Source organism: Sminthopsis crassicaudata, chromosome 2, assembly GCF_048593235.1.
Source record: "Sminthopsis crassicaudata isolate SCR6 chromosome 2, ASM4859323v1, whole genome shotgun sequence".
In the NCBI taxonomy this organism is placed as follows: Eukaryota; Metazoa; Chordata; class Mammalia; order Dasyuromorphia; family Dasyuridae; genus Sminthopsis; species Sminthopsis crassicaudata.
In genome coordinates this window covers 376,997,139-377,024,368 of record NC_133618.1, presented here as the reverse complement: position 1 = coordinate 377,024,368, position 27,230 = coordinate 376,997,139, and the positions used below count along the sequence as shown (strand labels likewise).

The window sequence follows — 27,230 nt, the reverse complement described above, 5'->3', positions numbered from 1 at the left end:
TGCACAGGCAAGTACAAAAGAAGTTACAGAAACCAAAAAAGTTGATTTTGTTACTTTCATTAGTCTATAAATCTTTGTTCAACAAACTGTTAATACATGGAGATTTTGTTACATGTATCATCATGACATGATTCTTTCCAACAATGAGATGATTGAGGTCAGTTCCAATGATCTTGTGATAAAGAGCCATCTATACTTAGAGAGAGGAGTATGGGGATCACAAAATAGCATTTTTCACTCTTTTTATTATTGTTTGCTTGCATTTTTTCTCATTTTTTCCCTTTTTGATTTGATTTTTCTTGTGCAGCCTGTTTGTGTAAATATGTATACATATATTGGATTTAACATATATTTTACCATGTTTAACATATATTGGATTTCTTCCCATTTAGGGGAGAGAGTAGGGAGAAGGAGGGGAAAATTTGGAACAGAAGGTTTTGCAGGGGTCAATGTTGAAAAACTATCCATGCATATGTTTTGAAAATTAAAGGCTTTAATAAAAGATACATCTACCATCATTTAAAATAATATTTTTTGTTTTGTTTTTCTTCTTTTTTTTTAATAGTTGATGTTGGGCATTAAGCTAAAATTCATTTTGAGGAGAAAAAAAAGAACAAAAGCTATTATTACTATTAGGTATAGGTCTGTGTCTGAGTGTAGGGACTGAGCACAAATAAACTTTTTCCTGGAGGTTTTCACCCTCTTATTTACAGGTATGTCTTTGTCCCTTCCCCAAAGAGGAAGAGTACATGCTCATGTTTTCTTGGGGGGAAGTTTTCTGAATTCAAAAGTTCATCATTAGCATCTTCTCTATATCAGGCTGGTGGACATTAATTTTCCTTTAGATTCAAAAGACGGTTTTAAGAGATAGCAGGTAGGATTGCACAGAGTGAAAGAGGAACATGGCCCACTAACTCTTCCTAAGCCTATAATAAATTCTAATTTATATTTTAATTATTTGTATATTTCTTATTTCCCTGGGGTATTTATACTGTTCTTTATTCCCCTGTGAGTTGCGAAATAATAGGATACTTTTCTTTTCCCCCTCAATATTTCATTTTTCCAATTGCATGTAAAGATACTTTTCAACATTTATTTTTGTAAGACTTTGAATTACACGGTTTCCCTCCCCTTCCCTCACCCAAAAATAGAAGGCAATCTGATACAGGTTATATATGTACAACGATTTTAAACACATGTCCATATTATGTTGTGAAAGAAAAAAAATCAGAACAAAACAGAAAAACCCAAGAAAGAAAAAGCAGACAAACAAAAAAAAGTGAAGATGATATACTTTGATTTACATTTAGTCACCATGGTTCTTTCTGTATATATCATTTTCCATCTCTCTGTTGAAATTGACTTGCATCATTGATGAGAGGAGCTAAGTCTATCATAGTTGATCATCACATAATCTTGCTGTTGAGTACAGTGTTTTCCAGATTCTGTTCACTTCACTCAACATTAGTTCCTATAAGTCTTTCCAGGCTTTCTTGAAATCAGCCCCCTCATCATTTCTTATAGAATAACAATATTCCATTATATTCATACACTCTAACTTATTCAACCATTCCCCAATTGATGGGCATCCATTCAATTTCCAATTCCTTGCCATCACAAAAAGATTGTTGCCCATGTGGGTCCTTTCCCCTCATAAAATCTCTTTGGGATACAGACCCAGTAGTGAGACTGCTGGATCAAAGGGTATGCACAATTTAATAGGCTTTTGGGCATGGTTCCAAATAATAACAAGATAATATGAGGAAGGGGCTCCATCTTCTAGTCATTTGGGTGAATTCCCATTTGAGAGTTTGCACAGCAAGACATAAAAAAATGGCATAGAATGAAAGGTATGGATGAATTGTTATTTGAACTATTGGAGGAAATAGCCATTTGCCTAAGATTACAGATCCAACTGCAGAAATATATTATTCTCTTAGTCAGTGATCATTTTGTGCCTCAATGCCCAGCATATAGACAGTTTCTTGGTGCTTGATGAATTGAACTACCTTCTCAACAATGTTTCTATTTCTTGTATCTCCTGAAAAACTTAAAACTTCCTACCTCTAAATTGAGTTAGAAAAAAGGAAGACAATTTAGGAAGCCAGGGCATCCTAGCATCTTAGAGTGAAAGGGAATGTCAGAACTGTGAAGGAGGGATCTTAGAAATGTAGAACCATAGAATAAATGTTAAAGTTTTTAGAGACTTTAGAACAATATAACATCTTAAGCCAGAGATGTTTAGGAGATGGAATGTTAGACCTGGAAGGAATCTTAACATGATGATATATTAATATCATAAATTATCTGAACTGATATGGGCTTTAGATACTCTAGAATAGGGATCCTTAACCATTTTTAGTTTCATGAACAATTTGTTTTAGTTGATAGTGTGAAGAAGCCTATAGATCTTCCTCAAAACAGTGTTTTTAAATAATTGAAGGAACTGCTAAATTTCAATTAGAAGTTAATGTAAGTATAACTGTTTTCTCCCATTTAAGTTCACAGAACCCTCTGAATTCCGTGTCTTTGGACTCCAGGTTAAGAACTCTTGTTGATTTTAGTGAGGCTCAACGAGAGTACTGACTTATGCAAGAACATTAAAATTCCCTCCAGGACCTGATGAAGGTTTGTGGTTTGTGGAGAGAACACCAAGGGAAAGACTTTTGGACCCAACGACTGTGCCTTCTGTGGATGGAATCCCAAGGCCTCCCCAGAGGCAGAATCTTAGGCTGGAGGGATCTTGGAAATGACCTTAAACATTCTCCCAAGCTCACTGGGTTCCGGGAAGGAAAAGCTCAGTTAGGGGCTGGGGGGTGAAGGGTAGGGAGAGGAGAAATTATTAAAGAGAAGGCTAATCATCCTTTCCTCCCCTTCAGTCAGGGCGGGGGAATCTTTCGATGGGTGGGAGGAACGTCTCCACTCTCCTGGGTCCCCTTACCCTCCCCGCAGGGCGGGGCTGTAAGCGACCTAAAGGGAGGAGGGGGGCACAGCTGGAGCTGAGAAGGCGCAGGAAGAGCCCGGCACTCGCCAAGTTGGGGACTAGAGAGAAGCGAGGGCCTAGAGTGCAAAGGAGGGAAGGACAGAAGGAAGAAGTGGAGGCGGGACAAAAGCGAGGAGCGGGGGCAGGACGGAGCAGGCTGGCCGGACCGCGCTCTGGGGAGCGCCCCCATGGCTCTGGCCGGTTGCAGGGCAGCACTGGCCCGGCTAGTGCTGCTGCCGCTCGCCCTGGCTCTTCTGCGGGCCGGCACTGGGAGCGCGCACCCTCAGTGCCTGGACTTCAAGCCCCCATTCCGGCCGCCGCGCCCACTGCCCTTCTGTGAGCAGTATTCGGCCTTCGGCTGCTGCGATGCAGAGCAGGATGCCGCACTGAGCCGCCGTTACTGGGCTGTGACCAGCCGCTTGGAGCCCGACACCTTCGCGGTCTGCGCCGCCTACGTGCGCGACCTGCTGTGCCAGGTGAGGGACCGAAGCCAGGGCTTCGGGATCGGCTCCAGACGCCACCTGGACCCCGCCTTCCTTCCCTTCGGGTTGATAGCCCGGGCTGTGCAGAGGGAAGTGCCGGAGGGTGGGGTCGTTCTCCTGCAGCTGTGGGAGGGTGGTTAAGTGGATTGGAGCAAAGGAAGTGGTAAGCACCAGGGAGTAGGTTATTGGGGAGACTAAGGAGTACTGGCATGTTTGGGGCTCTGATATCGGATCTCAAAAGGGGCTCCAGACCTCATCCATTTCTATCCTCTCATTTTACCGTTGAGAAAATGAGGCCCAGAGAAGAATCCTGAAGGCATAACTTGTGCTTTGGGAAACTCAAAATTAACAATTTTAGTTGAAAGAAATAACTAGCAGAGCTGGGACTAGAATCCAGGAATTTTGAGTGCAAATTCAACAATAAAAACGGTTCACTTTCGCAGATATTTTAATAAGTGCCTACTATGTGCAGAACAAATAGAGTGCTCTTTACATTGGGTCACAACTGTTTCACAGTGTGAACTTTGGCAAGTTCTTTATTTCCCTCCCACCCCCCAAATTTTAATTTCTTCATCTGTGGAATAAGGGGGTTGGACAAGACAGTTTCTACAATTTTTTTTTTTTTTTGAGTTTCACTTTCTTTGTTTCTAAGGATTTTTTTTTCCTTTTTCTTCTTCTTAGTTCTAACAGTTTTCAGTTCAATAAGTTGGGCAGAGAAGGTCCGGTTCTCCTTTGGTATTCATTTGAAGCACAGGAAGTTTCAATTAAATTTAGTAAAAGATTCGTTTTAAAGCACCTACTATATGCAAGACATTGTGCTAAAACTGAGGAAAGAGATCACATGTATCAGAAAAGGCTCCAGGAAGGAGATAGCATCTTCTTACAGTTGAAAGACAGGAGTTTTAGAAAACACATACAAAGTAGGAAGCACATTCCAGAAATGGGGAAGATGGCTTATGTGAAAGCAGGGAGACTGGAGATAAGGGTTCCGAGAGAACAATTAGTAGTTCATTTTGGCTGGAAGATGGAATTTATGAAAGGGAGTAGTAGTATGTAAATAAAAAAAATAGTAAGGCAAGAAATGTGGAAAAGAGCCAATTTATAGAGAGCCTTAAATGCCAGACCAAGAGTTTATGTTTTATCTTACAGGTATTAGACAATTACTGAAGGATTTCCTTCCTTCCTTCCTTCCTTCCTTCCTTCCTTCCTTCCTTCCTTCCTTCCTTCCTTCCTTCCTTCCTTCCTTCCTTCCTTCCTTCCTTCCTTCCTTCCTTCCTTCCTTCCTCTGTCTCTGTCTCTGTCTCTGTCTCTGTCTCTGTCTCTGTCTCTGTCTCTCTCTCTCTGTTTATTGAATGATTAATAAAATTCATTAAGAACATTATCTTCTTAGCTATATGAAGGATAGATTAGAGAGTAAATATGATAATGGGCTAAGCTGGGATGGTGATTATGTAAGTGAAGAAAAGGGGAAGGATCTGAGATATATTATGTAGGTAGAATTGAAAAGATGTCACTGGTAATTGGCTATGAAGATTGAGGGAGAAAAGAGTAATGAAGATGATTTCAAGTTGGTGACAAGGATGGTATTGTCTTCAAATGGCATGAAAATTTGGAGGAGGGATGAAGTTTTTTATGGGGGAAAGATAAGACTGTTTTGAATATATTGAGTTTATGAGGCCCATAGAACATCCAAGAAGAGATAGCCACCAATACATGACTAGCATTCAAAAACCATTAGGGCTGGATATATGAATTTTTCATTTTCTCTATAGAGGTTATATTTGAAACTGTGCAAACTGAAAAAGATTTTCACAAAAGAGAAAGAAAAAGAGAAGAGAGGAGAATAGAGGAGAGGAAAGGAGAACTGAGCCCAAGACAGAGACTTGGAAAGAGATGGATGAATGGAAGCCTTCCCCATCCCTTTAATTCTATTTGCCTTCCCTCTGCTTAATTCCCTTCCACCACCACCCCAATTTATCCTGTATATAGCTTGCTTTGAATACTTTTGTTTGCATGTTGTCTTCACATATTAGATTGCAAGCTCCTTGAAACCACAACTGTCTTTCTCTTTTATGTGCCCAGTGCTTAGCTCAATATCTGACACATAGTGGGCATTTGGTAGACAAACAAAGAAGCCTGAGAAGTTATGGTCAGAAAATATAGAAAAACCAAGATGAAATAGAATAAAAGAAGTAAAGGGAGGAGAGATTGTTAGGAAGAGAGGCTTAGTCTACAATGTTTAGTATTCAGAGGCTATGTGATTAAGCAGTTAAGACACCATTTGGAACCTTGGAGAGAACAATTTCTGTTGGGTGATTCTTTTTTTTAAATAGTATTTTATTTTTCCAAATACAGTTTAAAATAGTTTTTAACATGCATAAGACTTTATATTCCAAAATGTTGTCCCTCTCTTCCTTACCATTTGCCTCCCCAAGACAGCAAGCAATCTGATATCAGCTACACATATGCAATTCTTTTAAATGTATTTCCATTGTCCTCATATTGTGCAAAATAAAAAATCAGATCAAAAGGGAAGAAATACAAGAAAAAAACCTCAAGCAAATAAAAACAATAACAAAAGGTGAAAATACTATGCTTTGATTTACATTCAGTTTCTATAGTTCTCTCTCTGGATGTAGATGGTATTTTCCATCACAAGTATATTGGAATTGCCTTGAATCACCTCATTAGGGAAAAGACCAAAGTCTATCACAGTTGATAATCTTCTTGTTACTGTCTATGTACAATGTTCTTTTGTTTCTGCTCACTTCACTCAGCATCAGTTCATGTAAGTCTTTTTGAGCCTTTCTAAAATTAATCTGTTCATCATTTCTTATAGAACAATAATATTGTGTTACTTTCCTATATAACTTATTCAGCCATTTCCCAAATGATGGGCATCCATTCAATTTCCAGTTCCTTGCCACACTTTTGTTCATGTGGGTCCTTTTCTCTATTTTATGATCTCTTTGGAATACATACCCAGGAGAGACACTGGTGAACCAAAGGGTATGTATAGCTGTTTGGCATGATTCCAAATTACTTTCTAGAATGATTGGATCATTACACAATTCCACCAATAATGCATTAGTATCCCAGTTTTCCCAATACCCTCCAACATTTATCATTATCTTTTCTTGTCATCTTAGCCATCTAAGAGATTTGAAATGATATCTCAGAGTTATCTTAATCTGCTTTTCTCCAATTAATAGTGATTTAGAGCAACTTTTTATATGACTTAGAAATGACTTTAACTTCTTTTGTCTGAAAATTGTCAGTTTATATCCTTTGACCACTGGTCAGTTGGGGAATGGCTAGTATGCTTATAAATTTGAGTCGCTTCTCTATATATTTTAGAAATGAGTCCTTTAAACACTGGGAAATGAGTATGGACCACAAACTAACATTTCCACTCTTTCTGTTAATGTTTGCTTGCATTTTTGTTTTTTCCTTCTCAGCTTATTTTTACCTTCTTTTTAAATCTGATCTTCCCTATGCAACTGTATAAATATGTATACATATATTGTATTTACCATATACTTTAACATATTTAACATGTATTGGACTACTTGCCATCTAGGGGAGGAGGGTGAAGGGAAGGAGTGGAAAAATTGGAACAGAAGGTTTTGCAAGGGTCAATGTTGAAAAATTATCCATGCACATGTTTTGTATATGCAAAGATATAATAAAAAATAAAATTAAAAAAAAAAAAGAAATGAGGCCTTTGGAAACACTAGTTGTAAATTTTTTTTCTTAGCTTTCTGCTTCCTTTCTAATCTTGGCTGCATTGGTTTTGTTTGTGCAAACCCTTTTTAATTTAATGCAATCAAAATTATCCATTTTGCTTTTTCAAATGTTCCCTAGTTCTCCTTTGGCCATAAATTCTTCCCTTCACCAAAGATCTGATGGTCACATTATCCCTTGTTCTCCCAATTTGCTTATAGTATCACTCTTTATGTCTAAATCATGAACCTATTTTAACCTTATATTGATATTGATATATTGATGTTAGATGTTGATCAATGTCTAGTTTCTGCCAGAAATTTTTTTTAATCAAATAATTCTCATTCCAGAAGCTGAAAATTTTAGATTTATCAAATACTAGATTGTTATAGTGATTGACTATTATATCTTATAAACCTAACCTATTCAACTGATTCACTCTCTTAGTATTTGGCTATTTCTTAGCCAATAGCAAATGGTTTTGATGACCTCTGCTGTATAATTTAGTTTTAGGTCTGATTCAGCTAAGCCACCTTCCTTTGTCTTTTTTTTTTCCTCTTCTAACTAATTGCCATGTAATTCTTTTGTTTGAAGAGCATAAGTTCTTCCAAATGAATTTTGTTATTTTTTTTTTCTAAAATTATAATTTTAAATTACTATAATTTCTTGACAGTTTGGTCGTATGGCATTGAATAAGTAGACTGATTCAGGTAGAATTATCATTCTCCCAATTGTTTAGATCTAACTTTATTTGTGTGAAAAGTGTTATGCAATTGTGTTTATATAGTTCTTTGGCTTTGTTTTGGGAGGTAAACTCCCAAATATTTTATATTATCTACAGTTATTTTAAATAGGATTTCTCAATTTCACTGCTGGGTTTGTTGGTAACACATAGAAATGCTGATGATTTATGCAGATTTATTTTATATCCAGCAACTTTGCTAAAGTTGTTAATTGTGTCTACTAGTTTTTTAGTTGATTTTCTAGGACTTTCTAAGAGTATAGTTATGTCTACAAAGAGTGATAACTTAAGTGGATGGCAAAGTTTATTGCAGTTTTTTATTTATTTTTATTCTGAATCTAAGAAATAAAATAAGTATTTCTGTAGTGCTGAGAGAGAACTTTTGGTTCAGGGCTGGAGTGAGAAACTGATACAGGATTCTCTTTAAGTCAAAGCTTTATTTTGCAAAAGCAGTAAGCCAAATAGCATGGGTAACTAATTGGAAGAAGAAACCTTATGTATCATAATTTTGGCTCTAAGTCATGTTAGAAATACTAAGACTGCTAAAAAACAGAATCTGTTTCAGACAGTAGCTTAGCCACTGTTAAGCTGTTAAAAGCAGAGTTAGTCAAAACAGCAATTTTGTTGCCTGGTTTCAAGAAACAGTTTATGGGGCAAGTGTTCCTTCTGTGGACCTAGCAAATCTAAACATACTTATGTTAGTGATTTTAGAAAATGTTTATGTTAGAAATTTTCAGAAGCTAATCTGGGGCCCAAGACTAGGGTCCAGTATGTCTTCTACAATAGCATTGTAGAATAGGAAAAAAATGATTGTACATGAGACAATTTCAGCTTTTTAAAGTTTGAGATATATCTAAGCATGTTTGTGAACAATTGAGAAAGAGCCAAGAGATGGGAAGAAATTAAAGATAATAGAGGAAATGATGGATCATGTTCCTAAGAGAGGTGGGAAGAAATGAGATGGAGGGAGAAGTCAGGACTTAGGAGAAAGGTTCAGGGATGAGCAACAGAAAAGAGGATAGCTAAAAACACAGTGAGATTGTAACATTTGGAATCCAGTAAAAAAGGAAAGTCATGGTGGATAGCTTTTATTTCCTTTTTAAAGAAAGATGATATCTGTTGAGAGAAGGGCAACAACCAACAACAAACCAACAGCATAGTGGGAAGCAATTAGATCCTTGAAAAAATTTTGAACATCTACCATAGTAGGTATTTAGCAAATGTTGTTGAATTGAAAGAGTAAAAATGTTTGGGGTTTTCTCCCTTGTGCAGCAGTAAGATATAGTTGAGATTTTAAAACAAATCAGAATTTGTGATTTCATTGATGTGGGTGTAGGGAACTACCAGTGCAGAAACTCCTTCCATTGATATAAATGGGCAACTTTGCAGTCACTTATAGTCTTAGAGTGTTGTCACAGGGTTACTGAGATATGAAATAGTTTGCCTGTGGTCACACAACTAGTATGTTAGAGGGAGGACTTGACTTTCTGATGCAAAGGCTTTGTCTCTATCCACTGAACCACACTGCTTCCTCATTGAGATTAATTAACCTAAATTTGTAATGATACCAATTAGCATAGTACAATGACCTCCTCCAGTGCTCTTCAGCAGCATGGAAGTCAACAGAGAAGAATATGGATGATGGGGAATGTGATTTAGGGTTGAGGACTGGCAAAGAATGAAGAGCAGTTTGTGGTATTGGATATCGCATATAGTTGTTCTGATCAGTTGTAGGGTCAAGATTGTAGAGGAAAATAAGATAGGAGCAGAGGTGATAGTCTGGGTAAACAGGGACAGATGGAAAAACTGGTGGTAAAATGATGAAGATGAATAGGTTTAGGAGGAGTGAGTCAGAGGGAGAAACAAAAACTGGAGATTTTGATTAGACAGAAGAATTTCAAAGTTCAAAATAATAGAGCTTGTGGTTTGGGGTGGTAGGGTAGGGCAGGGTGTCAGGAAGAAGTGATTGCAGAATCAATTTAGACCAAAAGCCTTTAGAATTTTCTGAAACATGATTCATAGGTCAACCTGGGTTGGAGCTGGACTCCAAGGACTGTTTTGGAATCAGGAGAGGAAGGAAGAGTTTCCTGTAAGCCAGATGTTCTTCCTAGTGGTTATTCAATTTATTTGAAAGAATTTTAGAATTTATAAGCCTTGAGTTGGAAAAGACCTTTGAGATAATTTAGTGAAACTCCTACATTTTGTAGATTAGGAAATTGAGACCAATGGGGACTAAATAATATCTAAAATCATGAAGCTGGTTAATGATAGAGCTGAGTCTAGAGCTTGAGTTTAGTGTTATTTCAGTGTTATTTTTAAGATGTCCCATTTACTCTTCCAAAAAAAAAAAAAAAACAAAAGAAAAACCCAAAACCTACAAGGCTTTTTATTGATGTCTTTTGTCTTTTCATAGGATCATCATTTCTCCCAATATCCCTTCCTTTTCCTCTGCCAAAGAGCTATCCTCTATAACAAACAGTATTTTTAATGACCAAAAAAAAAAAAAAAAAATGAAAAGAGGAAAAATCAGCACAACTAGTTAATCTACTGAAAAAGTTCAAAATCTCATTAAATGTGTAACAGCTATGGACCTCAAACTTCTATAAAGGAGCAGTTTGAAAGTGTTCTCTCTATTCTATTGACTCTTGATTAGGAAGGAATTAGGGAGATATATATGTGTAATTCTGGATTGACAACTAAAAATATTTGTCATGTTCCTTAACTTATCATTTTTACCTTGTTTCTTAGTACTGATGCTTCTTCTTAAAGTCTGTTGACTAAGTACACCCTCCTCTGAAGTGCAGCATAGAACTAACTGATGCTGGTTGACTAGTAACAGGATTTTTAGCTTCAGTAGGCTCCTGAAGAACTGGAAATTCACCTGCCCTCACCAGTAGGAGGTGATAGCTAGGATCATAGAATCACAGACTGAGAGCTACATTTTTTTTTCCTTAATTTTATTTTATTTTTTAAATACATGTAGTTTTCGACATTCACTTTTGAAAAATGTTGTGTTCCAAAATTTTTCTCTCTCTCTTTCCTCCTTCCCTCTCTCCAAGACAGCAAGCAATCTGATCAGTTAAACATATGCAATTTTTCTAAATGTATTTCCATATTCCTCATGCTGTGCAAAAAAGATCAGATCAAAAAGGAAAGAAATATAAGGAAAAAAAAACCCCAAACAACTACAAAAGGTGAAAATACTATACTTTGATCCACCTTTAGTCTCCATAGTTCTCTCTCTTTCTATCATAAGTCTAATGGAATAGCTTGAATCACCTCATTGTTGAAAAGAGCCAAGTCCATCATAGTTAATGATAACATAATCTTATTGTTACTGTATACAATATTCTCTTGGTTCTACTCGCTTCAGTCAGCATCAGTTAATGTAAGTCTTGCCAAGCTTTTCTGAAATCAGCTTTTTTGTCATTTCTTATAGAACAATAATATTACATTACATTCATACCATAACTTATTCAGCCATTGCCCAACTGATGGACATCCATTCAATTTTGAGAGCTACATCTTAAAAGATGTCCCATTTTATAGGTGAAATAAGTGAGACCCAAAAAAGGTTCAGCTACTTGTCCAAAGTTACATAAAAAATGTAGCAATAAGAAAGTAGTAGAGTCAGCATTTGAATCGAAGTTCTCTGATCCTAAATCCAGTGCTGGGTATTTCTGTAGGTCACTGGAATTTTTTTTTTTTTACTGTTTTCTTTCTAATCAAAGACAAAAAGAGAACAATCCTTGGAAAAACAGCTTACGACCTCTAATTAAGGGCAGTTCTGCCTCAGTGAGTCTAGGAAGACTAGAAGGGAACTGAAGTTTAAGCCTTCCTTACAGTGGGGGGAAATTGGCAGCTATTAAGGATAAAGTAGCACATCGATGAGGGGCAGGCAGGGAGAACAATAGATACAGTGGAAATTCTCTTCTTGAGTTGAAATCTAACCTCAGACACTTACTAGTTGTGTGATTTTGGGCAAATCACCTAACTCTATTATCTCTGTTTCCTCACTGTAAAATGAGCTGGAGAAGGAAAAGAATAAAAAGGAGCACAATGAACAAATATAGTTGACTCTTGATGAAATAAAACAAAATAACATGTCAAACATCACTGAAAAATACTCCATTTATTGTATGTATATTATAAGCAGGTGATAACAAAGATGGAAAAAATCCTGAAGTAACATAGAAAGTACTTTGAAGTCAGAAGACCAGGGTTCAAATCCTGCATCTGTTACATATTACTTGACCTGAGATAAGTCTCTTAACCTCACTTTCCTCACCTGTGGAATGAGAGGACTGATCTCTAAAATCTCATCCAAACAATTGTGACACAAGGTGGAATACATAATATGGTCAACAGACCAACTGAAATATATACACACATGATAGATGGATAAGATAGAGCTATAAATATAAAAAACACTTAGTATAGTGCCTGGCACATAGCAAGCACTATATAAATGCTTATTCCCTTCCCTCTCCCTGAATGGCACAAATTGAGAGAAAGAAAAAGGAGGAAGAGCAGAAGGACGGGAAGAAGGAGGAGGAAAGGATGAAGAGGAAGAGAAAGAGGAGGAGGAGGAGAGAGAGAAGAAGGGGGGGAGGAAGTGAAGGAGGGAGATGAAGAGGAGGGAGAAGAGAAGGAGAGGGAGGACAATAATAGCAGCCAGTTGGTACAGTGGATAAAGCACTAGACTTGGAAGCAGGAAGACAACTTTCTGAGTTCAAAATACTTCAAAAACTTACTGAGTGTTTGACCCTAGGCAAGCCACTTCATCCTGTTTGCCTTGGTTTTTTCATCCAAAAAATGAGCTGGAGAAGGAAATGGCAAAACACTTCAGTATATCATACCCAAGTGAGAGTCACAAAGAGTCAAACAGGACTGAAATGATGGAGCAATTTCAACAAAACAATAGCTAACATTTATTTGTATATTAATTATAAAATTTTTGAAACGTCCCTTCTAGTACTCAGGGACTTAGTTTGTTCTATACTTATTCATGGAGAATACTTGCTCCACCCTCACCTACTACCATTCAAGGGATTCTACAGATATCCACTAATGGACAAAGCCTAGTGTTTATTCCTAATATAAAATACCTGCAATCCTTGCCTGATTTCTTCTCAAAGTTTTCCCTTTTTTCAGTGTTTCTTAAATTCTGTTGGTTAGTATACAGTCATAAAATGTGAAAACTGAAAGGGGACCTTAGAGATTTTACAGATGAAAAAAAAACTTGCCCAAAGGGGAGGTGACCAGCAAGACCAACACAGTAAATTTTTAGCTGAGTTAGACCAAGAATACAGGTCTCCTGGAAAAAAAAAAAGCTGTTGATATACTTTGCTACTCTGTCATATGTCTATCTTCATGAGACTTATCCCAGGTCAAGTAATAAATGACAGAAGCAAGATTTGAACCCAGGTTTTCTGACTTCAAAGTACTTTCTATGTTACTTCAGGATTTTTTTCCATTTTTGTATCACCTACTTATAATAGATATATAACAAATGGGGTATTTTTCAGTGATGTTTGAGTTGTTATTTTGTTTTATTTCATCAAGAGTCAACTGTATTTGTTCATTGTGCTCCTTTTTGTTCTCTTGTTATACTACATATATCATGTTCCTATTGTTCCCAATGAAGGCTGACAAGGATGTCAATTCTTTTTTGAGACATTTCAGGCAGAAATCAAGCCTCCAGGCAAGGGATGACAATCCCTGATTGGCCAAAGTTTTGCTCATAGATTCTAAGACATGTCAATGGAGTCAACTAATACAACTAGATGAGCAATTATAAGAAGCAAACCATGCATTGAGATTTTGCAGGGGAAAAACACGTATCTTCTGGGAAGTTGAAGTCACACTAATTTGATTTTTTGGGTTTGTTGTTGTTGTTGTTGTTGTTGTTGTTGTTGTTTTCTGGTAGAGAAAATCATGATCATACCAAGTAAGTCAATCCTTTAGAAAGATATAGGATTTTGAGTTGCCAGGGGACCTAGATGACTATCACATATTCTTGAAGTACTTAAGAAGTGCATTGAATCAGAGAGTTTAGAAAAGCCCTTCCTAGGTTTGGGAATGGGTGGGGAATTCATTTGAATTCTTTCATTCCACCTTAATACACTATATTTTGCTTCCTTTTGACAAATTCCCTTTCATAAATCTTGGTAGCAGGCTAATCCACAGAAAGGCATTTAATCAGGAAGAACATATTTAAAGTGTGACCTAATGTCTCGTCCAGGGCAGGGAGAAAACAGTATCTGATCAACCAAATGAAAGGATGGGCAATGGGATTGGGGAAATGACGTGAGAGGGAGAAAAATAATCCTATTTCTTCTTTTTGGAAGGGATACCATTTTTTAGCTCAGAGTTTGTGTCAATTCCATTTAATCTCACAACTGTTTATTGCATTAGTACTCTATGTTCAGTTCTATTCTGGTTGCTACCTTTGTCAATAATAATACATATGGGGATGCAGGATTCTATTACAGCTCAGCTACGAAGTATAATGGATAGAGCTCTTAGATTAGAGTTCAAATTTTGCCCCAGATATTCATTAGCTGTGTGACTTTTACAAATCACCTGACCTCTTCTAGATTTACATTCCTCATCTACAAAATGGTAATAATTATAAAATCTATTTCATAGGATCCTATGAGACAGTATGTTTAAGCTGCTTTGTAAATATTAAAGAGCTCTATAAATGCTAGCTATTATATAGTTTCTTGTCAAAGAAAAATGACCATGTCATTTCATTGGGGGAACATGATTGATACAATCTCAGAATATCTCAGCAAGTTTTTTGTTTTATAGTCTTTTTTTTCTCTGGGCTGTCTTTTAATGGAAAGAGGATGGACTGGGTCATAGTATGAACTAACTTCCACCTGCATAATCAGGCTTTTTGTACAACACTGAAAAATCTCAAAATTCCTTCTTACTCTAGTACCTGTGTTTTATGGAAGAGAAAGAATATTCTTGGCTTCTCTAGAGTCAAAACTGATCCAATGTTTCATTTCAATTTAACTTAAAAAATTTTATTATTACATTGAAGCAGATTAGAAAACAACAAAAAATCAAATTAGTCTGAATTCTTTGGACTACTCTGAAAGAAAAATCTCACCCATCTTTTTGATTATCAGTTCCAAAATAATGTCCTGTTCTATTCTCTCTGACCTCTATTAATTTTACAACTCTAAGTAAAGTAATATAACTTATTTGGGAGTAGCTTTCTTTATCTGTAAAGTGGGGCTAATATTTCCTTCCTTACAGGGTATTGTAAGGATGAGTAATATAAGTAAAATGTTACCTACATTTTATAACACAATGTAAATATCAGTTATTTTATTGTGTGGATTGAAATGATGTGAGTTTCCCTGTCAATATAGATGTGGAGAATGTTGAGGGCGGTAGCCCTTGGTATTCCTTGTTTGATCTACAACTTCCTTTGGGACTTGGACCTTTGATACAAGATCTGGTCAAACTAGTTTGGGCTGTACCCAGCCCCCCACTGGATCTGAGCTGACTTGGATAAAGCCCGCCAAAAATCTGGCCTTCTAGGAATTAACCTGAGCTCCGCCCATTACTTCTTCAAGCAGATAAAAAGAGCAAAGCTAGAACCATTTTTGGTTCAGAGATTTGAAAGATGCCAGCTAAGATGCTTGCATCAGAGATTCTCTGTCCCCGCCGCTTTTGGCGTATATCTTCCTCTATCTAATGCCTTTTACTAACCAGACCTTAACCTTGCTTCCAAACCCTGCAATAAACATCTTTTACCCATCTAGGTTTTAGGGCCTGTAAATTCATTTACAGGGGACTTGCCGCCACTAGACCTGATTTAACTTTGTATCCTTGTGTCGAATCCTAAGGGGGTTGCAGGGGAGCTCCATGTGACTCCCTGTACCCCGAATCCTGCCACTAGACCTCACTTAATCCTATTGAGGTATATACCTCATTATTAGGTATTTATCTCATGATTTGGTTCAAGTTACCTCATCATTTTGAGGTTCTCTATTACCTCATCAGAAAATGGATAATGGATGTGGGTGGTACTTGTGCAGAAGAATGACTGGGATAGCTAGGTAGTGCTTGGATAGAGCATCAGACCTGAAGTTAGTAGGACCTGATGAAATCTGATCTCAGATACTTAACACTTCCTGTGTGACCCTGAACAAATCACTTAACCCCAATTGCCTTAGCAAAAAAAAAAAAAAGAATGACTCAAAGACTGAAATATTGGACAAAGCTTATATTCTGACTTCCACTGAAGCTAACTGATGTGGAGATTTCTTGACTCTAAATTTAAGTTGACTCTTTTCTAGATAGATTTGAGATATGATATAGCTTGTAGAAAGACCGCATCCATCCATCCATCCTTGTTTCTTACAGAACATCAGTTACAGAACATCAATTCCTTGAGGGAAGGGACCATTTCATCCTTGTATCCCCCTCTCCCAAGCACAGGGTTTGGCACAAAGTAGGCACTTAATAAGTACTTACAGACTGATGATCCTCAGCTTCCTCAGTTTTATTATGTGCCTGATGAGTCCCTTAAGTTTGCTTGTTCCCATGATTAATGGCCCTTAGAATACCCGTGCTTTGCAAGTTTCTATCTGTTTAATAAATAAATAAACAAACAAACAAACATCAGGGGCCATGCCATGGAACATACTTGGAATTGCCTTTCCCAGTTCTGATCAATCAAATAGAATCCCTGGGGTCTATTTCCTGCCATGTGAGGTGCAAGAAGCCTTGCTATTTAATATGACACAGCAAGCCCTGAGTTGCCCTCTCACAGCCCCTTAAAAGTGATGTAGTCTGGGGAACTGTGTGAGTTAAAAGAGTCAGTTTTGGGTCTAGCTGCTTCCCATGTAACAATATAGTCTTTATAGAGAAATCTTTTTTTCATCATTAAAAAGTTTTGGGAGAGAAATAGCTATATTTCTTCCTATCCCTCTGCTGATAGAATCAACAGGATGAATTTGTACCTGGACCCTGCCTTTTTTTTTTTTTTTTTTTTTTGAATTTTTTTTCACAGTATATATGCATGAGTAATTTTTAAAAATAATAATATCCCTTGTATTCATTTTTCCAAATTATCCCCCCTCCCTCCCCTCCCTCCCCCCGATGACAGGCAATCCCATACATTTTACATGTGTTACAATATAACCTGGATACAATATATGTGTGTAAATACCATTTTCTTGTGGCACATTAAGTATTAGATTCCGAAGGTATAAGTAACCTGGGTAGATAGACAGTAGTGCTAACAATTTACATTCACCTCCCAGTGTTCCTTCTCTGGGTGTAGTTATTTCTGTCCATCATTGATCAACTGGAAGTGAGTTGGATCTTCTTTATGTTGAAGATTTCCACTTCCATCAGAATACATCTTCATACAACACTGAAGTGTACAGCGATCTTCTGGTTCTATTCATTTCACTCAGCATCAGTTCATGTAAGTTTCTCCAGGCCTCTCTGTATTCCTCCTGCTGGTCATTTCTTACAGAACAATAATATTCCATAACATTCATATACCACAATTTACCCAACCATTCTCCAATTGATGGACATCCATTCAACTTCCAGTTTCTAGCTACAACAAAAAGAGCTGCCACAAACATTTTGGCACATACAGTGGACCCTGCCTTTTTATTTAGTTTTGTGTTTCATTTCCCTAGTGGGTGATTGAGAATCATTCTTAAGGTGGGTTTGACTTATTTGGAGATAATGTTGTGAGTTTGAGAAGTTTGAAGGCTTAAAGTTTTATTGTGTTGGAGCTGACTAATGGCCTGAAAAGCTTTTGTATCACAGAAGATGGCCAGTGAAACCCCAAATCTGGGTGACTTTTACAAGCAGATGTCTACTGAGTTAATTAGATAGTAAAGAGCTGAGGTGAAATGTGTAACACCTAAGTAGCAATCCTTTTAACTTTTTCATGTTCTGATGAGATTTAAGTATTAGCCTAGTAATAGACTGTCACATTAGACCAAAGTTAAGATAATGAATCTTGTTTTAAATCTTTAGGTTAATATATACTGAGACTTTAAACCTAGCATTTCTTTTGTGTGCAGGAGTAAATTACATGTCCCATATCTGATTCATTTTGTATATTGAGTATCTGTTTAATTTTTGCTTTTTGAAGAAACTCTAAAAAGGAACCATGACCTAAACTAAAAGAGAAATCATTTTTAGAGCAGTTTAATGAATTGTAGAGTATGTGAAAAGGAAACCTATCCTTTCTCATTAGAAGCCAGTCTGTTAGAAGGGACTGAATTCTTTCCAAACCACCTTTGTGGACTCATAAGAGGGAATGGTACTGCACCTTACCTCCTCTTTGTGCAGTAGTGTTTCCTCAAGTTAAATGAATAACTACTAAGGATATCAAATAATTAAGAAAATTAGAAAAATAAGTAATATGTTAGACACTATGTCATATTTTACCAAATCAGAAATATTAATCAAAGAAATGTTTACTTCCTGTTCCCTTCTGAATTTCTATTACTTTTAATGTGGTTTTTAAAATATATGCATATGTGTGTATGTATTTTATATTTATATATGTATATATATATGTTATATATATTTATGTTTGGGTTTTGATGATCATTGTAGGACATCCATAGTCTTTTTATATCTTTCATGTTAATATTTTGACAGCATTACACTATTCAATTATATTTTGTCATAATTTATTCAAAATGAAGTTAGGAAGATTAGGTTAATGATCTGTCTCTCCTCTGTTATCTTTGTAACCATGTTCAGGCATCACTCTAAGACTATGAGTTACTTGGCAATGATGGAAGAAGGTTCCACACTGGACTAGAACCTTAGCTGGGAATCTCCCCATGTGGATGGAATTACAGATCCAGACTATCACCTCTTTCCCCCAAATTACTGGATTTTTAGGCTGTTCCCAAGTTTTTGTTATTGCGAATAAAACAGCTATAAATTGAATCATTCCCTGACCTTCCCTTTAGTTTCCTTCCCACCCTTATTGTCAATGTTTGTTTTCCATGGAAGTAAATCTTTGATATTTATTGATTTTAAGCTATTTTCATGGTGATCATCCTTTTTTTTCTCCACAATTTTCTTAGGCATACCTTCAGTTTTTTTTTTAATATCATTATGGTGAATGTTTTCATTGTTAATGTCATAATTGTTATTTTCATGTTAAGAACTGGGTATTAAAGTATTTTTTGTTGGTTTCTTAACCTTGAATTCAGTCCCATCTGAAAGACTTAAAGAATACTCAGAAAGTCTTGTCCTAGATAATGTCATCATTTATTAAATTTTTCTTTATCTTCCAAGCTCAAGGCTTGAGGCAACTTATAGGACAAGACTTCCCAGGAGAAAACACAATATAGGGGAAAACAAAGTCAATTATGGAAAGCTAATCAGGAATAAATTTATAAAGCTCTATCATAGAGGTCTCCCTGGCTTGCTGTCTTTCTCTTCCTCTGGTTTGCTTTGCAATAAAAGTGAAAAGGACCTATCTATCAAATGCCTATCTAGATAACTGAATTCTTCCCACTTGTAACTGTTACTTGTGGACTGCTTTTTTGTTTGTGTTTTAAGGGGGAGAAAAAGTTGGCACTTTTGATATGGCTATGGGCACTAATTGCTCCCTTTTTGATTTCATAACTAACTTGTTTCTTGTGTGTGAAAACAGCTGTTTTCAGTCTTTTTAGTTCTTCCATTGTTGCCAGTTAACCCCAGAGAAGAATGGCTAACTTGTAAACAGACTGCCACCAAGAGAAATACCTATAAATAGGACCAAGAAATTTCCATTTGTCCCAATTGATTTATGTCACAGCATCTTTTTGTTTTGTGAAGGGACAAGATTAAAAATCAAAACACAGAGGAAAAGAACTTCAGTCTCTAGAGTGCTTGCTGAACTCCCTTTCACAAAACAGCTGGGATATGTTCAATGACCTAAACTCTACCTTAAGAATATAAAGTGAAGTTGAAGTTGGCCTTTTTTTTTTTTTTTTAAAGAAACTCTGTCAAGATGGATGAACAAATATGTCTAGTAATAGCATTGTTGTTTGTTTTGAGTGCCCATCTTGATTTGCCTTTGATGAGAAAATTAAGGTCAACTTTTCGAAATAGGCTTAATCACGTATCTTCACTGTGTCATTCATGATGTGGAAACAACAGCATCTGTTGAAAGACTTGGCAAAGAGTCTCATCCCAATCAAAGGGGTTGTCATGGATACTGCTTTTAGGGGAAAAGGTGCTAACAAGTGAGTCACTATGGTATAGTAGGAAAAACACTGGCCATGGAGTAAAGAAACTTGAATTTGTATACTGATTCTGACATTTGCTCACTATTTGACTATGGGCAAAAATAATTGTACCTCAGTATCCCAGTATCTTCATCTTTACATTGGAATAATAATACTCATTTTGCCTATCTCATGGGTTCTTTTTTTTTTCTTTAAATTTTTAAAATTATAAAAAATCCAAAACCCAAAATGTTTTTAAAATTATGAACTTAAAAACCAACAAATGAGTGTTGCAATATACACATTTTTAAGAAAATAATTATTTAAGAAATTTTGAACTCTTAATATAGAGTTTTATTTTTAATGAAAACTTTTTAAATTTAACACTTTAGTAGCAAAACTTCACACACTTCCTTTTACTCTCTTCTGTTATTTTAGAAAAATGTTTTAAGACATTATTTTCTTTTTGTTTTGGCATCAAATGTCACTACTGATCTACTCCTTGTCATGACTTATCTGTTCCTCCCCTTAAATAAAAACTCTCCCTTATAACAAGTATAGTCAAGCAAAACAGTGGCAGTGTCTGCAAATGCATGTTTTCATCTTTACTTTGAGGCCCTTAGCTCTCTACCAAGAGATGGGAAACATGTTTTATCATCATCTGCTGAAGTTATGATTATTTATTACACTGATCATAGTTTTTAAGTCTTTTAGAATTGTTTTCCTTTTCATTATGTCACTTACTGTATGTATTATTCTCCTAGTTCTGCTCACTTAGCTTCCCTTTAGTTCATATGTGTCTTCTCTGTCTTCATCATTTCTTAGAATGCAATAATCTCTATTACATTTATGACATAACTTGTTTAGCCATTCCCCCGTTGTTGGGCACTTACTTTATTTCCAATTTTTTGCAACCACAAAAATTCCTACTTTAGCTATATTTTTATATATGGGTTCTTCCCCTCTGTCTTTGATCTCTTGAAGTACATGCCTATCAGTGATATTGTTGGACCAAAGAGTATTAGTATAAGGACCTATTTGAGAATAGTTACAAATAGCTTTCTAGAACATTGAACTAATATACAGATTCCATTAAAAGTGCAATTAGTGTGACTATCTTCCCACTACAGCAATCATCATTTTTGTCATCTTTGCCAAGCTGATGGCTGTGAGGTAAAATGCCAGAATTATTTTAATTTGCAGTTTTCTTAATACTAGTGATTTGGAACATAATTTTTCCATGGTTTGCTGTATCTCATATTTTTTTCCTCCTGCAAACTATCAGGCTATTTATTTATTGAAAATTGACCTTTGTTTTTTGTATAGTTGTTTCATTTCCTAGTATATCTTAGATATCAAATTTTTATCAAAGGAATTTTGGGGCAAAGATTCCCCTCCTCTCCAGTTAGTTAATTGGGAAGTTAACTAATTTCCTCAGAAATTACATTGATTTTGTTTTTGCCAAAGCTTTCTAATTTTATGTAATCACAATTTTTCATTTTATTTTTGGTCAGTATTTCCTTTGTTTCCTTAAGAACTTTCCATTTGCTTCTCTTATTTATTATATATGTTTTATATGAAGGCCATAGGTCCATTTGGAGCTTATTCTGTTAAATTGTGTGAGATATTGGGATAAATATAGTTTCTGCCAGACTTAGTGCTGATGTCTTTTGTCTTACTGAATACTATTCTTTTAATGTTCAGTTTCCTCTTGGTCTTATTTACCTAATTTGATCAACTTTTCTTTTCTAAATTAGAATTTAAATATTTAATACTTTGTAGTATAGTTTGAGGTTTGGTATTTCTGAATCCCCTTCTTTTCCATATTTTTCATTATTTCCCTTTTTAACCTTGACCATATAATGTTCTTCTAGATGAATTTTTGTTATTAACTTTTCTAGTTCTGTAAAGGAAACTTTTGGTATTTTAGTATAGTAATAAATCTTTTAATTTAGAATTTTAGTATTTAGAAAGTAAAATCATTTTATTATATTAAAGTAAAATCATATTTTATTATATTAGCATCCTTCAGTAATTAAGCAATACACCAATTCTTTGTCTTACTTTATTTCTATAAAGAGTGTTTTCTAGTTGTAGTCATATAATTCTTGTATCTGTTAGTAGATAGTCTATAAAAATTTTATACATTCTACAATTATTTTGACTGGAACTTTTTTCTATCTTTACCTGTTGGATTTTATTTGTAATATATAGGTAGTCTAAAAAACTTTTTGTGGAGGAAGAAAAGGAATGAGTAATTTAAAAGTTGTTATTGTCCCCATCCTCATTCTTTCATGTATAAGATGTACATAGATAAATGGAGTCAGATAAATCCATAATAAAGATACAATAATAGATGGGATGGGCATTAACAACCAGAAAAAGGTCACTTGAAGGAGGTAGTCTTTGAGAGGAACCTGAAAAGGGAACTACATATTCCAGGAGAGAGAAGTAAAAAAGGAAAGCATTTTAGCAAAGGCAAACAGAGAGAAGGAGATAGAATACCATGTGTAAGAAAGAGCAAGTGGGTTTACCATGTGGCAATGTCATAGGCATGGGGAATATATAGTCAGATAAGTTCAGACCTGAACAGGAATCCCCAATATCTCTGACATTTAGTCTTCCTTTGGAGACCTTCATTGAAGTACACTAAATCATAAGAGATAACGCTTTTCATTTTTGGACAGCTCTAATTATTAGAATGCTTTCTCTTCAAAATGAAATCTACATTTTTGCAATTGCTAGTCATCATTCTTACTTCTTCCCTCTGAGTCTGAGCAGAAAAGTTTAATTCCTTGTCAATAGGATAGCCCTTCAAATAGCTAAAAACAATTTTGTCCTCACTAAATCTTCTTTAAGACTGGTCTTTTCCACTTCCTTCAACCAATCCTTATGTGACATCCCCTTACCACTCTCCTTACCTCTCAGAAGTGGATCTCAGAACTGAACATACCATAGTGGTGGGGAGATCTGACTAGGATGGAAGACAGAGAGATGATTACCTCTGCTGTTCTAGTTGTTCAATTATTTCAGTTATGCTTGACTTGTCATAACCCCATTTGGGATTTTCTTGGCAAAGATACTAGAGTGGTTTTCCATTTCTCACTCTAGCTTGTTTTACAGATAAACAAACTGGGTTAAGTGACTTCCCTAGGGTCACATAACTAGGAGGTGTTTGAGATCAGATTTTTAACTTAGGAAGTTACATCTTTCTGATTCCAGGCCCAGCCCACTATGCACTGCGTCACCTACCTCTTCTAGACAAGATGCTTTTAATTAATAAAACCTAAGGCTAATTTATCTTATTTTTGCAGTTATGCTGTACTGTTCACAGAATTTCAGGTTGGGAAGAGATCCAAGACAACATTTAGATAGGGCTGTAGGAACCTCCTTATATAGTATTCCCAACAAATTATCATCCAGCCTTTGTGCAAAGAAGCTTTAAGGGGGAATTGACCACTTCTCCAAACAAATTACTTTCTTCCCTTGACACATTATAGAAATGTACGTTTTGGAACTAGTATATCCCTTTAGTCCAACCCTGTAGTTTTGCTGAGGAAACTGAGGCTCAGAGAGATTTAATTTAATTCTAGATTGTAAGTTGCAGAACCAGTTCTGAAATTTTGAAATTCTAGTCCATAGCCTCCAAATCCAACTCTCCATTCTTTAGGGATATTGAACTGCTACTCATCTTTGTGAAAGATTGACTATACCATAAGAATTCTCATTCTGAATCATTCCATGGTAAAGTGAAGCTACATATCCGTGTTTTTATAGTAGGCTGGCATTATAGGCAGTGATGTCACAAAGCAGAAATCTGATGAACTTGAGGTAAACATCTGACTTTCAAACATGTGCACCATGGATATCATATCTATTGTTTATGCCTTGGAGCCAATTGGACAATTTTCCATGGATAAACAAATGCCCAGAGAATGCCTTTTCTTTATTGTTAAACCGAGTAATGCTGGGAACAAACCTCTGAATTGGTGCTGAACTTCCATCCTCTTCACTCTTCTTCTCCCATCCTCATAGATGACATCATCATATTTTTCTCCTCACTCTGTCCTTCTCATTACTATGAAGCATTATTTTTATAAGTTCATTTTCAAATTCAGGAAATTGCCATGTACAATCTGTCTTATACCAGGCTGATTCTGCCTTTGTACATAATTTTATATTGAGAGAGATAATAAAGGAATAGTTCAGAGATATTATGGTAAGTGTTAAACAACTGGTTTACAAAAAAGTCTGCACAACATATTTTAAGTTTAATCTGCTTTTTTAACATTTTCCCATCACTTTCTTAAATCTAAGCAATTAGCAAAACAATAAATCAAGCCCTGGTGTATACTATTTGCTGATTTCCAAAGTATAAATGCTCTCAATTAGAATTAAACAATTGACTGAGAATTAGTTCCAGCATACCCTTGCATATATCATTGTCAACATATACTTAGCATCAGCTCATAATAGGGGAAAGAATTATTTTCAGCAGAGGACATGATTTAGATTTCAGTTCTTCATTTTACTTGTGTAGTCCATGAGCAACTCACTTAGCCTTTGGGGTTAAGATTCCTCCTCTATGAAATGAATGTTTTGATGATCTCAAAGGTCCTTTCAGTTTTAAATTTCTGATACTTCTCTGAGCATTTATCAAATACCACCTGTTTGTAGAACTTAGTGCTAGGCATTAGGGAACAAATAGATTTTTAAAGTAATGTGGTCGCTGGGCCTTGAGGATCATAGTCTAGAACCCTCAGAGAGTGCTAGAACTGGATTGGAATCTTAAAGAAGATTTAGACTAAATCCTTTTTCTTTTATGTAAAGGAAGCTGAAGCCATGACAGATTGCTTTTCTCAGTTTCATGAGTTTATGAGGACAAAATGGGATTTGAATATAAATCTTCTTTTCTAAAGTATGGTATTTTCTGTAATACCACATAGTTTCTCTGAATGTTTTAAAATTTTATTTTAATTTTCAGTTCCAAATTCTCTCCCTCCTTTCTCCACCTATTGAGATGGATTCTTTTTAAAATTTTAATTTTGTTGTTGTTGTTGTTGCAAAGGAAGAATTGTATTCGGAAGGTAAAAATAATCTGGCAAGAAAAACAAAAAAAAAAAGCTCACAGTTTACACTCATTTCCCAGTGTTCCTTTTCTGAGTGTAGCTGATTCTGTCCATCATTGATCAATTGGAATTGAATTAGCTCTTCTCTATGTTGAAGATATCCACTTCCATCAGAATACATCCTCATACAGTATCATTGTTGAAGTGTACAGAGATCTTCTGGTTCTGCTCATTTCACTCAGCATCAGTTGATGTAAGTCTCTCCAAGCCTCTCTGTATTCCTCCTGTTGGTCATTTCTTACAGAACAATAATATTCCATAACCTTCATATACCATAATAAAATTTTAATTTTGATCGAAAAAAAAAGTTTCCTCTAACAGCCTCATGAGGTAACCAGAGTGACTGCTGGGAGTAGTGAGGAGGGGAAGAATTGATGTCTTACTCTTATTACTCTTATTTTATGGATAAGGATTCTGAAATTGACTTCTCAATAGAAACCAGTAACAGGTGGAGACAACAATGAAACCCACTTTTTCTGATTCTTGCTCCACAATGTTGAGGTTATTAAAGCCACGGAGTGATTTTAGTCTAGGCTTCATGAACAAATTCTACCTTGAAATTTCTCAACTCTACCCATTCTTCCTTTTCCTTTTCTCCTCTCTCCCTCCCACACTCCTGGATCTCTTCAAAGATACCCCATACTTTATTATTTAATATACATATATATATATTTAGCATCAGCAAAACCATAGTTTAAAAACCCCTTCCCTTGAGTTTCTTTTAGTAAACAGCAAAAACATTCATTCAAACAAAAGACAAATAGCAAAACAAAGTAAATGACCAGAAACTTTCCATACATACTCTTCTATACATGACCTTATGATCAGTGATGAAGAGGAAATAAGTTGCTAGATAATTTGGATGAACAGGTAAAATGTTTTATGAGATCAAAGCAGAGATTTAGCACATAGTACCTGCTTAATAGTAAATTATTGATCTGATCCTAGGGCTTGAAAGGGAATAAGAGGTCATCATGTTCAATCCCCTCATTACTGATGAGGAAACAGAGACTTGGAAAGTTGAAATGAATTACCCAACTGTTGGCTGTAATTTGAATTAATTTCCAGTGACTTCAAGTTCAGTGTCCTCTCTCCTGTACTATGTTCTGGGGAACACATGTACAGAACACTTCTGTCTTGGGAACACATGCAAAGGGACTTAAATGTAGGCAATAAGTATAGCCCGGGTTAATATTATAGATATTGATGGTATAGAGCCTCGGTTATGATGCTCCTCAAAGGAGATGTGCTGGGACCTTCTGCTGAGCTGCTCTCTGCTGCCACCTGTTGGTGTACAAATGCTGTGGAGCTTTGTCAGATCCTGTGTTGCCTTCTATTGCCACTATTCTGTCTAGAGAGCCTCCCCTATTTGCCTCAGTTTCCTCATCTGTAAAAATGGGCTAGAAAAGGAAATGGCAAACTACTTCAGTATTTGACAAGGAAACCCTAAATGGAATCACAAAGAATCGAACATGATTGAGAATTGAACAACAATATTTTAAAAATAAATCTATCTTTTAAATTATTTTTTTCTTGCTTCCGGAGTTCTTTCACCCAAACTTATTATCTGGGTAGTCTGAAATTCCCTTTAATTCTAACAATAATAACAACAATATGAACAGCTAACATTTATATAGCAACAATGGCTAATATTTAAGTTTTCAAAATCTTTTCTGTATATGGTCCTATTTCATCCTCATTTTAGAAATGAGCAAACTGAGACTGACTTGTCTAGACTTACATAACCAGTAATATTTGAAGAAGAAGACGAACTGAGGTTCTGCTGACCCCAAGACTAGTGGTCTATTCATTAAGTCACCTAACTTCCTTACATCCCTTGGTTGTTAATCTGGGTACCTGTCAACTCATACTGGGAATTCTATTTAGGATAACTGGAAAGGAACTGGAGTGGAGATGTCCTTTTAGCTTCTCCATAATGATCCT

At 35.8% G+C, this 27,230-nt stretch overlaps 1 protein-coding gene across 1 annotated transcript in view; it reads left to right on the top strand.

Moving 5' to 3' along the window:
• The first annotated feature begins 3,004 nt into the window (after window positions 1-3,004).
• The window catches only part of HHIPL1 (HHIP like 1), an 88,936-nt gene continuing 64,710 nt past the window's right edge, over window positions 3,005-27,230 (top strand). The window contains exon 1 of the mRNA XM_074291321.1: window positions 3,005-3,459. Coding sequence (XP_074147422.1) covers window positions 3,172-3,459 — 288 coding nt within the window. The 5' untranslated portion in view covers window positions 3,005-3,171. The remainder of the gene's footprint in view (window positions 3,460-27,230) is intronic.